This window comes from Drosophila arizonae, chromosome 4, assembly GCF_054131065.1.
Source record: "Drosophila arizonae isolate 15081-1271.41 chromosome 4, UAZ_ARI_1.0, whole genome shotgun sequence".
NCBI lineage: Eukaryota > Metazoa > Arthropoda > Insecta > Diptera > Drosophilidae > Drosophila > Drosophila arizonae.
Window position 1 is genome coordinate 10,997,374 of NC_142924.1, and position 13,342 is coordinate 11,010,715.

Sequence of the window (13,342 nt, forward strand, 5' to 3'; positions counted from 1 at the left end):
CGCCTATCTAGATGTGGCATTAAGTCCACAGGATTTGTGTGTGGGATTATGTTTGTGCACCGACAACCGGGACACGGGGATTACTTTTGGAATATATGATAAAGCACTACCAATGCCCATACCAATTAAATTCCCCACTTGACAGTTAGAGACTGAATAATTTGATGGTGCTTTACTTATATACTTCTCTTCTTTATTTCCTATTTCTATGCGGATAGAGATGACATTTTTAACAGCTGCAATGCTGCAAAGAAGAAGCTACAACTAAGCTCAATGAACTTTAAATACATTTTAGAAGGAAATTTACGTTGCAGTGGATATTATAAAATTATTCAAAATTTAAATGCTCTAATTTTCGGATTCTTTTTGCATACTTTTAGGTCCAGAAAAGTTTTAACATTTAACAGCTACTATTTCTATAGCATACTTATAAATACCGCTCCGTTAGTTTTAACATATCTGGTAAACATATTTACGGCTGCAATTTTAATAGCATACTTATAAAGTCATTTCTGTTAACGGCAACAGAGCGTTTGAGCAATCAAGAATTGCTTAACAGTGCCTAGTGAGTAATAACACTGATGGATTCAAAAATACCGCTCACTGTAAACCTTTTGTGCTCTTTAAAAATGTAGACTCTGCACTTCTGTCTACCTGACTATATATAAAGGAAACTCTGGTTCGGTCTAGTAATGCTAAACAAGAGCAATTCAACCCGATATATAGTTTCACTACACTCGAAACAGTAGAGCGGCGATTCACCACCACCATCTATGCTAATTTAACATACAGTTTGAATAGCTTGTTGCGCAGCGTTGCTCCGCTCTTTTACGCGCAGCTTTGCTCTTGCTCTCTGCTTGTTTACTTCGCTGCTCATTCGTTCACTGGTGGTCGATCGCAGTTGATGTGATTTTTGATTTTTTGCGCGTTCGCGTGAAATTTTGTTGTCGTGCGCGCGCTTTAAAATATTTTTAATGGAAATTGATTTTGATTAAAAAGTGGCAGCCAAATAAATAATTGAAATCGAGATTGAATGCGTGTGAAATTGGCAAGAAATACCAGCTGTCAAAAACCAATACATGAGCTTCCGTGTGTGTGACTGTGTTTGTATATGTGTGTGCTGTCAGGGTGCGTGAAAAAATGCACTAAACAAGAAATCAAAGCAAATTAGAAAAACAACAAAAGCAACAAATATGCCAAATTAAGGCAGCACAAATCGAACGCAAAAAATAATACAATCAATAAATTTCTAAAAGAAAAACAAATTGAAATTCCGGTTCGTGCAAAAACATGCAAAATACAATGCAAACTTTTCCAGCAGCCGGCGCTGCTACGGATGCGCCGTCTGCGTCGCCGCCTGACTTTGATTTCCAGATGCCGTGTCGCTATTTCAAAAGTTCTTTTGCGCGTTCGCTTTCGCTGAATAACAGCAATAATAACAACAACAATAGCAGCGCATTGGCATTGCCTAAGAACTCGCCGCAAATTGAGGCCAAACAGCAACATCAACAACAGCAGCAACTGGAGCAGGAGCCGCAACAGGAGTTGCTCTGCTCGACGCCGCCGCCAGCGCTGCCTGCACGACGCCACACGACTAGCAGCAGCAGCATCTTGACACATTTCACAGCAGCGCCGGCTAATCAGCTGCCAACGCAAAAACAGCAGCAGCAGCAGCAACAACAACAGCAGCAACAACAACAACAAAATAAACATCAACTGCAGCAACAACAATTCAAGCGGAATCTGAATCTTGCCCTCAGTTGGTCTTTGCAGGTAAGCTTTCATTGAATCTTATTGTCCACTCCGCTCTCTTTTTCACCAACCCCGCGCTCGCGCTCTCTGCTGTTGACTCTCATATGCATGTGTGTATATGTGTGTACCATTGCTCTTGTTGTTTTTTCTGCACATGCTGCTTGCTCTTTTACCCATTAAATGTGCGTTTATTAGAGTGAAGCGTATGTGCATAAGAGTTTACATAAAATGTTAAGTGTTATATGAATATCTGTCTGATTGGGCCTGTAAAGTGCGGAATGTAATGCATAAACTTTTATACATATATTTATAAATATGATATAGTTTATTTTTATATTTATATTAGTATTTGTGATTTTTGTTGCTTTATATATGTATATTAGAGTATATATAATACAGGGTAGCTGTAAGTTCACACTGCTCCTGGTTTTTCTTTGGTTTGTCTGCTGTTTCCTTGGCGAGAAAAAAGTTGGGTTTCCTTTTTTGGAGCAAGTTGATATTTATGTCACCTTGTTGCTTTGTCCCGCTGTCCGCCTTACAGCCTTGACAGCCTATCGGACGCGTCTTTCGCTTCGTACGGCAGGACGCACGTCCGTGCATTGAGCATCTCTTGCCCAGTTTCGTCACGCTGGCCGTGATATGACAACCTTTATTTGTTTTTCTTTCGCTCTTTTTATTTTACTTTGTTTTTTAAGGTCAACATTATTTATGTGCGAACATTTAATGGATGATAGTTGTGGTGCGTGCGTGTGTGGGAGCTTGGCTGCGAGATGGGCTCCATAGGAAGTTGACAGCAGCAATAAAGCATATTTGATTGGGGACAGGGGGCTATGAATGGAGAAAATACTCAGCGGGTGCTTAGGCACTTGAGAGAGATTTTTATTTGCCATATTATACTATTCTGCTTTACGTTGTATTCGCAAATGATTAACAGGCAGCAGATTTTATGTTTTAGCTCGAGAATTAGGTTTATCTAGTCTTTTGTCTTAGCAAAACATTAGATTAGATAGAGTGAAAAAAGGTTAGACCAAGACTAATTTTAAACTAAGTATGAAAAATGAAATATGAAGAAACTTATGAAAAGAAGATTTACCATTTACTCTTTTTACCAAATTTAATGTTAAGCTAAAAATATAATCAAAGAAGTGTGTATAATGAAAAGAAAGAAAAAGAATATTTGTATAAACTCTCTCATCTGTTTCTTAGACCACCCAAAAACTTAGCTCAAGCATCGTAATTATTTTACATTAAATTGAATATCTCTTATTATTTAAAAACACATTATCATCAGGCATAATTGGACTGTTTATATTTGGTTAGCATGTTGAAAGTATTCGTGATTCGTAATTATATGATTTATGTTTTATTCTTTCGACCTTATAAATGGGTATTATTATGTGTCGCGTGTTCCACTTGTTCTACAGACAAATGGCTAATGTCAGAAAAGTTTAACATTTAGGCCCGAAACAAATTACGTCAATTAGCCTAAATGTCAAGAAAAGCGAAGAAGAAACAAATACAGCTTAAATACATATATATAGATATATTAGAAGATATATGTACAAATTGTCCATAGACGTATGTCGTAATACTTGTATACTTTTTTTTTGGTCATGGTCTAAAACACGCAAAAATAAAGACATTTTGATATGACAATCTTTAAGCTGAACGCACAGACCGATTATCTCCGAGCTCAACGGTAGATGGCGCCAGCTGTCTACGCATTTGAACTTGGTCGCTTGCCGCTTGTGGCTTGCGGCTTGTTGTGACAGCAGCTGTTGCAACGCGTTGCAATGTTGCAACAACATTTGCGGTTTTGCCAATTGAAAGTGAAAATCAAATGGCAAATGCAATGAACTCTTAGGCAAAACTAAAAGAAAAAAAAACAACTCCTACACCTAGAGTATTGGATCGCAGTGGTGGTGGAGCAGGAGGCGGGGGCGAGGGGATTTTCATTGGTGTTTGGGGAAAGCTGCGAACGAGCGACTGAGCGAGCAGCTGCTGTTAGAAAAATTCAAATTATGCGCCATTCAAGTGTGGCCAAGAGGCCAGCAGCAAAAACAAAAACAAAACCAAAGACAAAGACTCGAGTATCGAGTGACAATCATAAAGAAAAATACAAATAATAAAATGCAAGTGTTGTTGTTGTTGTTGTTGTTGTTATTGTCGCGGCTGCTGCTGCTGCTTCTGCTGTAGTTGCTGCTGCTTTTCCCCATTACGTTTTTAACGGCGTCTATTAAAGCCGCAAATCTTGGCGACATTTCGTAATGAGGCAGCAAGCTGCCAGTGGCATATCGCATTACAAGTAGACAGAGAGAGAGAGAGAGAGAGAGAGAGAGAGAAAGAGAAAGAGAAAGAGAAAAAGAGTGGGAGGGAGGGAGAATGATAGGTAATCCAAAGGCCATACGTAATTGTGCTGTATATTGCTATTGTTAATATAATATCTATATAATATAACATGATATAATATATAATTGTATGTATATATATTAATAGAGAAATAGTGACAGAGAGGGGGAGATCACTAGAGACAGTAAAAGTAGAGACAAGGTGGTATAAATATATATGTACATATATATATTTTTAGAGAAGAGTAAGAGTTATATAGCTACAAATATTTGCTGAGAGTGAGCGAGAGAGAGAGAGAGAGAGAGAGAGAGAGAGAGAAAGAGAAATAAAGTGAATGAATGAAATAGGGAAACATATGCAGATAGAGAGAATGAGAAAGAGAGAGAGAGAGATGTTATTGCATAGCGTAAGAAATATGGAAACATATACACAGAGAGAGAGAGAAAAAGCAGAGAGAAAGAAAGAGAGAGAGAGAGAGAGAACTATAAAAACATTCATTTGGCTGGAATTTAATGGATCAAGAATATAAATAGAGAAATCGGGAGATCCATGTATGTATAACAATATCTTTCTGCCAACTTGAGAGTCTCAAGTTGAGATCCACACGTATATATATAGAGATAGGGAGAAAGAGAGAGAAGTGTAGAGCTTCACAGAATTCCAACAAAGTAATTACACAAATTTTGTTATTCCTTTAGTTTTTCTCGCTTAATTTAGATATTATATTGAATCGATATTTGACCTTTGCCTTGCTAGCCAGCCGTGTTAATAATTAACGAAAGGCGTTAACAGCTCCAAATGCCAAATAAACAACAAACACAACAGCATTCAATTGGCTAATGGCTTAGTCTAATCAGAAATAAATTTGCCCAAAACAGTCTCCAGTTCCCCAAGCTAATCGTGTTTATAAACATTAAATCGACCTCAATTATTGAAGAATTTGTTTGGTCTTGGAAAAGTTAGTTGCCGGGGCACTTTCGTGTTTATTACACTATTTTCATGGCCAAGAAAACAGCAGGAGGAAACAGCCAAAAAGCTCTATGGGCCATATAATGAGCCGATTCAGACAACGAAAGGTCAAGAGCTAATTGTGAAATGTTTATGTGAGTTCTCTCGAAGCACTGCACGGCTGCATGGTAAACCTTTTATAACTCTCCAGAATTTCGTTTCATAATTCCTAAAATTAAAGATGTTTAAAGCTCATAAACAATTTTGGCGGATTAAGCCTTTAAATCTATTAGCTATAAATTAGAGGAAAAACGGAAAATCTGGGAAGCAAAATTTTATTATTTTCATATTTATGATTTTTGCAAATTTTGTGTTGTATTTTGGGAACATTTTTATATTGAATTCTTAGATCCGTCTGTGAAATAAAAAAATGTGGAAATATTATTTTCACTCATATACATATATTTTTTTTTATTGAGGATAGGATTATTGATAGGATAGGATGATTGGGTAAATAAATAGATAAAAGAGGGAGAGAAAGAATAACTGTGGGAGATAAATGAGAAAGAATACGAAAGAGAATGGAAGGGAAAAATCAAAAGAGAGTTTGGAATCGAAAACTTATATTTTATGTAGGTAAATGGCTGGATATACTTAAATAAACACGAGAATTAGAGAAAATTTTTTTCCAGCGAAAAGCAATTTCTTTATCTGCCTAATTACACTTAAGACAGAGCAATAAATCTAAATTTATCTCCTAGCTCAATTATGCAAGAAAATCTTTCGGCAAGTTTTCAAAAACCGAATACCTATATCAATATTTTTACTCGGATCTATTCACACTTGTGCATGCTGCTCTCCATTTTTCTTATTTTGCACGGAAATTCACTTTGGAATGCTAAAGTGAAAAAAAATAGAAGAAGAAGAAGAAAAAAATGCCTCGCAGTTCGTTAAGAGCGCACATCGAAATCCCTGCATCATTATGGCTGGCTCTCTCTATATATATCTGATGTGTATATACATATATATAGCTGGGAGCGGTGAGTTATGTTGTTTTCCACTTCAGCTCGTCAATCGTCAGGCGTTTTGTGGGCGTGGCAATTGTGCCCCCAAGGCAGGTTCTAGAAGCGAAGCGAAATAAAATGTGACTGTTGATTTTTGCACATTTTTGGCTGCACGGCTTCTTGCAGCAGGCGAAAGGGAGAGAATGAGAGAGAAGGAGAGAGTGGGGCAAAGTGGGAGGTGAGTGGATAAGTGTGGAAAATCAGACAGGTCCCACATAAATTTATCGAAGAGCATCTCTTCGCTCAGCCTCAGCTGTGGCAAGTGTTATATATATTTATTTATAGTCAAAGTCGTCTGGCCAGACAGATTTATGTCTATATTGCTATATATGTATATGTACGTAGGAAAATTTGCAGGAAAATGCAAGATGAATGGAAAAATGGGTTAAAACGGCCTCGCACACAAACGTTTGTGCAAATGTTTTATTCATAAGTTTGCAAATGCACTGAATGAATCAAATTGAGCTGAGTAGAAGCAAAGAGAGGAAGAAGGAGAGAGAGAGAGAGTGAGCGAGAGAGTGAGGAGGGGGAATGGAATAGATAGTGCCTCTGTCTATCAAAACAATTCAGATTCTGTTGCAAGTTATGCGAGCAGTGCAACAATGCAACTGTCAAGGCAATTTGTGCAACGGTTCGCTTCGAAATGGCAAAGAAAATGCAGCCAATACACAAACCATTAGCAATTTGGTGCGTGTCTAGGATAGACGTAATTAAAAACGCAAAACATACAAATTCCGCAATTTAATTGCTTGAATTTATTTTCAGTGGTATTTCAATACCTCTATCCATCTCTCTCGCTCTCTCTCTTTCTTTCTCTCCTGCTACTGCTGCTGTTCGCTTTTGAAGTTATCTCGATGAAACTTTTGGTACAGCTGTCGATTTTTTTTATAGCACGCAGCTCATGTGTCGAAAGCATTCAAATTGCAACACTATCTATGTGATGGATATCATCTGGGAAAAACTGAACTAACGAAAAATTGAAATAGCTTTTAGTTTTGTGAACTATATATAGGTTTTTATAATAGTACTTACTACAATTTCTATAATCTTTAATCTGATGCTATTGATTCAGATAGTCAAGCACTAGAATTATATATATATATATATCGAGTCAATTGAAAACCTTTCAATACTCTATTTTCTTTCAGTGCATTAATTATGCTATCAATCTTCTTCACTTTGATGCCCAAAGTAAACTCTTTAGCAATTGATATACGTATGTTTGCTATGCATACTTATGGTAATTATGCCCACTCCAGGAGTTCCAATTGTGGGGTCTGCGCTCCCCATTCCCTTTCCTCTGCCATCTCTCTTTCTCTCTCTCTCACTCACTCACTCACTCGCTATCTCCACCTTTGGAGTAGATTTCATGGCTGTTGGGCAAGGCACTTGGCTGGCCACTTGGCTCGATCCAAAAAGCAAAAAGAAGTTACAAACGCTTTCAATGGCAAGCTAATTGTTTTGGCCATTGGCTGAGAGACTGCTTTAACTGGCATTTGAATTGTGGGCCTAAATAAATGCATAGCCAACCTGCTAGCTGTCTTGGCCAAAGTCAAGTCAAGCCAAGCCACGCCACGCCAACCAATGCAAAGGCAAAGCAAACTGTATCAATGTGTCAATCAATGCTGCCTGCGATGCTGACAGATTGCCGTATGGAGATGCCATGGAAATGGCTTAATTGGCCAACAGCAGCGGCAGGAAAAATGACCAAATATTATGGCCAAATAGTTTCCGGTAAGGCAAATGGCTAATGAGTCGCAGCAAAAGCCCAGACAAAAAAAAAACACATTGTATAACGAGTTGCACCCAAATGCCGATACGATCGAGGCCAGGCCAGGTGCTATCTATAAGGCAGACATGCCAGTCACTTAGTTAGTTGAGTTGTTAACGGCTTTCTTTTGGACTTTATAGTGCATTCTTTGGCTCTGTGCGAAACATGCAACAAATTGTTGAAAGCCAAACCATATTAGAGTGTTCACACTAGCTAAGCTGGCAGACATATTTTTAAAAATATAACTGATATTAAAACTAAATTATATCATCATCATTATTTCATTATTCGTATCTTTTGCTTTTGATATATGCCACAATTTTGTTAATAAAGATTAAAACTAGTTTGAGTATTTGATTTGATTGGAAATTAGGCTAATTTTATTGGGCTTACAATATTGAAAAGTTAGAAGACATTAATTAAATTAGGTTATGATAGTTATATACTGAGTACTGTAAATGGAAGTTGATAGATATAAAATAAGCTAAGGCTAAGAGATTGATGTAAGATTAAACCTATACTGATCCCAATAATCAGCCATAATTTATATATTTACATAATTATATTTGTGTATATCATATCAACTCCTCAACATAACTCTTGAAATTTTTCCTGTGGGTTGATCTAAGAATTCATTATAATATTCCCATTTGTCTACAGTATTTGGTTCGTTGAGTTTTCATGCTGCGCAGTTAACTGAAATTGCGCATTGGTTGTTTTTCTTCTTCTTTCTTTGTTTTCCCCTATTTAAACGTGTTTCACACGCTTTTGTCCAGAAGTCACCCTCAGTATGACTCACAAACCCAAATATAAGAAAAAGAGACAGAAAACCGAAAACTAAATAAAATACAAATACAAAATTTCCCACAATATTATTATTAAACTCTTCTCTACTCTACTCTACTCTACGCTTCTTCCTCTTGTTATAATGCGTTTTAACTTAAATGCTGTTAATTTAGTTGTTACGCTTGAGACAAACTTGAAGAAGAAGCAGAAAAAAAAAACGACGGATCAAAGCGAATCTTGATAACATACATATAGAGAGACATTAAAAAGCTTTTACTCTTTCTGTTCAAGTTACATGAGCAAATATTTTCACTAAGAAATGAAACCAAAATGTGAGAAACAGAGTGAGAGAGGGGGAGAGGGAGACAGAGAGGGGTAACGATAACAGCAATCCTTTTGATTTCTGATTTCTGCTGCTGTCTTCAATTGCATGTATTAAGTCATGCTACAACAACAACAACGTTTCTCTTGTCGAGCTAGAATTTATTATTTCCGCCAACATGTTGGACGACGAAAAAAAAAAAAAAAAAAAGGAGAAGCTAACAGACAGACAGAAAAAAGAGTTGACAGGCCAGCCAGGTTGTTCCATTGAGTCATATGCGCTGGCAGCGCAGCAGCAGCAGCAACAGCACCGGCAGAGCAACAGGTACGCATGCGTAACGCCAACGTCAACGCTGTCGCTGCTGCTGCCGCTGCCGCTGACGCCGAGGGTGGCCGCTGAAGAGGAACGCGGCGAAACGCAGCGAAACGCGTTCACTGTGGGCTGCTTTACTTTAATTTGGTCTACCTTGTACTTGTTGTTGTTGTTGTTTCTGCTGTTGTTGTTTTTGCTGCTGTTATCGGCGCAATTCCGCCTTTTGAAATTTGCTGCTCTGTTGAGCTTTTTTCTAGTTTTTTCGTTGTTGATTTTTTTTATTTGTTATTTTGTTTTACACTTGATGAACTCTGGCAGGCAAATGCAGTAAGAGCAGTGAGAGCAATAAGAGAGTGAGAGCGAGAAGAGAGAGAGCTACACTTATAAGACGCAAGTGCTCGCTAGATGGCGAAGTCAGACTGAGTTAGATAAGGATAGATAGTGTAGCCAAGCTGAGTGCATGTAAAGAGCACAAAGGATATCAATGTTAATAGGATTTTTTAACATAAAAATCTAGCAGAGCATTAACAGTCCCATGCAGTAAAGCATTTGGTATATATTTGGGATACTATTGCTATTAAGCAATATTAAACTTGAAGATTTTTCAATAATACTTCCTTAAGAGTCACACCTTGGCGGCTTGAACTGAAGGTTTTATTGCTATCACAATTTCAATTACTCGTTAATCTGCAATTTCGCATTCGCTTGAAGCGCTGTTCCAGCATTTGTCTAAGCTCCAGCCAGCGCCATGAGCATGAGCATGAGCAGCCGAGATAAATAAACAAAACATAATAATCATAAAAACAAAGCATTTCCTAGGTCAAAGCAATCTTCAGAAAATATCTGCACGCTGAAATGAAGAAGAAGAAGAGGAGGCAGACGAAGATGACGATGACGATGATGGTGGATTTCTTTGATACCCTCGAAAATAAAATCTCAAACCTCGAACAATTTGCCATTACACTTTTATGGCCGAATGCTCAAAACTAATTTCATGGCTTTAGTGTAAAGCTCAACTACAATAAAAGCCAACAAATTGAAATGCTCGTAATAAGGTCAAATGTGTTGCCTCAAAAAAGGTCACGGAAACGTCGTTGCACTGCGTCGCTATCTGGCGGTGGGTGGCCCGCCTCTCAATTTGAATGCAATGCAATACAAACAATGAACAAAAAAAAAGGTAGCGCCCCAAGCGGCCAAAAGCGACGAAATGTTGGGAATGTGCATAGGCTAGGGGCTAGGGGCGGACGAAGAGAGACGGAGTAAACCGAGACCTCGCCAACGACGACGACTTTGTCGTCGCAGTCCTTTCCGCAAACGAAACAAAACGAAAATGCAAACAAAGTGCTGCAAGGTATGTGTGCGGGGTATGTGTGCAGCAATGATTGACTAAGGAATACCCTGTATTCAAGTCAAATTTGGGAAGTGAAGTAAATAAAGAGAGTTTATTAGGAGTATTTGTTGATATTTTGAAAGTCTCTATAATTTATTTAAATCTATATATATACATAAACGTTTATATAGATAACATATATTATATTAAATATAAATTATTTCTTATTAGAGATTAGAATTTATTAGAATTAAAATTTGTATATATTAAAAATATATACAATATTATATAGAAAATTAATATTTATTATACTTAAATTTTATGTTAGTAATGTTGTTATAAACATATATTTATATTATAAATTTTTGTTTCATATTTTACATTTCATTTAAAAGGTAGGCTACTCTATAGACTAGATAACATTTTAGATAGATAATATATAATAATAAAAAAAATTATATATTGATAACAGAAAAGTTTTGTTTACGTAGAGTTTTAGATGAATTCAATTCGAATGCATTCTCAGTATTGTAAAGTAATTTAAATGCAGACTGAAATAAGTTTAGCTATTCCACTCCAATCAACATCACCATCTCTTTCTCTCTCTACTTCTGTCTCACTGAAAATTTAACACCTTTCACTGCTGTTATATAGAGCCTCGCTAGAGCTAGAGCAACACTATATTTCATCTGTTAAATATAAAGCATAAATCTTAGTTAGATCTGCCTACTTCCGTTGCATTTTCAGCCCGGCTACAGGGTACAAAATAACTGAAAACAAAACAATGCCAGAGAAATAAGTTGAAATAATGACAGCCCCAGGAGGGGGGCTGCTTTTATTTCAACTGCTTCTGCTGCTGCTGCCGCTGCTGCTGCTGCTGCCGCTGCTGCTGCTTCTTCTGCACATTTTGGGGAGTGCTGAATGAGCGATAGATATAGAAGGAAAGGAAGGGAGCGAGAGAGAGGAAGAGAGCAGTGCGCTGACAACTGTGGCTGATGCTGATGCTGAAATCAAAACACGGCTGCAAAACAATGCAACAGACAAAATACAAAAAAAAAAAAAAGTGCAACGCGCCGCAAGACAATGGCAAAAGGAGGCAGTGGAAGGGGGCGTCACCGTGGATTGGGGGCGTGTGTGCCAAGGGGTACGCATATTTGTGCTGTGTGGATGGCCATTAATGAAAATGGCCAACATGCAACAGTCAGCGTGATGGAAAGGGGGGAGGGGTAGGGGTTGAGGGCCGACCAGATCGGGACTGTTGCAGTTGCTGGCCGCATTGTTTTCATTTGTAAAAACTGCTCCGTTTTCGCATGCTTAATTATGGCCATTGACATGCAACGTGTTGCACTTGCCGCCACAGCCACAGCCAGAGCCACAGCTACAGCTACAGCTACAATGTGAGACAAAACTAATAAGCTAGCTGCCACAGTTGATGCCACAGTTGCTGTTGTTGCAGAGACAAAACAGTGGGCCGCCCCATCAAATTAATCATGCGGTATCGCATTTCGCCAGCTTTTGCGCTGTTACATTTATAGCTCAATTCGTTGCCTGCCACCCAATTGTGCCCCATGTGCCACACTCGGCGGCACTTGCTGGCAATTTATGTAGCCTTTTTGGCTGCGACATAAATTACAGTCACACAGCAGCACAAGAGAGACAGAGAAAGATAGCGGGAGCTGGCAACAGAGTAGTAAGAAGAGGGAGAGTGAGGGAGTGAGAGAGAGAGGGAGCTGGGCGCCAGCGCCTTGTGGCAAGGTAATTGCAGAGCAGCTCTTTAAATTTAGACTAGCAACTGCTGCGTATTATAGCCTGAATTTATTTAAAATACAGGGTATAATATATCTTGTTTTTGCGTATGCAGATAAAGGGTGGCAGTAGGCGTGACAGAGCTCTAGCTTATATAAATTTATTTTATATATTTATTTTCAGAATAAATGGCTAGTAAGTTATTTTCTAGAATAAGCAGTATAAGAGCTAGGAACTTGAAATTTCATATACAGATATTATATATAATCTATATATTGTATGCTTTATATATAGTAAAAGTTGATCTCATATTTCAATAACTGATTGATAGATCCATTAAAGTCGATGGCTTTGCTTACTACAGACATCGCCTTTGTTACTCAAGTGTGGAGTAATGCTTACGCTCATTATGATTACTTCCAATTTTGAATACTCCCCATTTAGGTACTCCCCTCAGTTGGTATCAAATCATCGATCACTTTTAACATTTGCATTGATAAAATTGTCATCAAATTTTATTTAATTGAGTGTAGCTCAGCCTGTTTTTAAGTTATCTGATATATCGCTTCAATTAGGCTGTGTTTTTCATTTCAGAACGCATTTCAGCTACAGTAAAATTAATCAAAATTCTTTGTTAGCTTCTAATACATGAAATGAAAAAATTTGGAGATTCGTGGTATTTCCAAGTCGAGCACTCCCCACTCCAGCACTCTTAAATGTTGTTGTTGCAACTATATATGTATATATATATTTCTATCTATATCAGCATCTGCTGCTGCTGCTGCATCGGTTATCCTCTTAGTGGCCCATAAATCAGCTGCCTTTGCCTCAGTTTCTATTTACACACACATATTTTAATTAGTTTTCTTTTTTTTTGCACTTCGTTTCATGAGCTTTGTAATTTGAATTTTTTCAAGATATTTACTATTTTTTCTCTTGCTAGCTTTTAAAGGGAGTGTCAA

At 37.7% G+C, this 13,342-nt stretch overlaps 1 protein-coding gene across 1 annotated transcript in view; it reads left to right on the forward strand.

Moving 5' to 3' along the window:
• Positions 1-823: 823 nt before the first annotated feature.
• Positions 824-13,342, forward strand: part of LOC108613101 (uncharacterized) — a 33,599-nt gene continuing 21,080 nt past the window's right edge. The window contains exon 1 of the mRNA XM_018006330.2: positions 824-1,773. Coding sequence (XP_017861819.1) covers positions 1,291-1,773 — 483 coding nt within the window. The 5' untranslated portion in view covers positions 824-1,290. The remainder of the gene's footprint in view (positions 1,774-13,342) is intronic.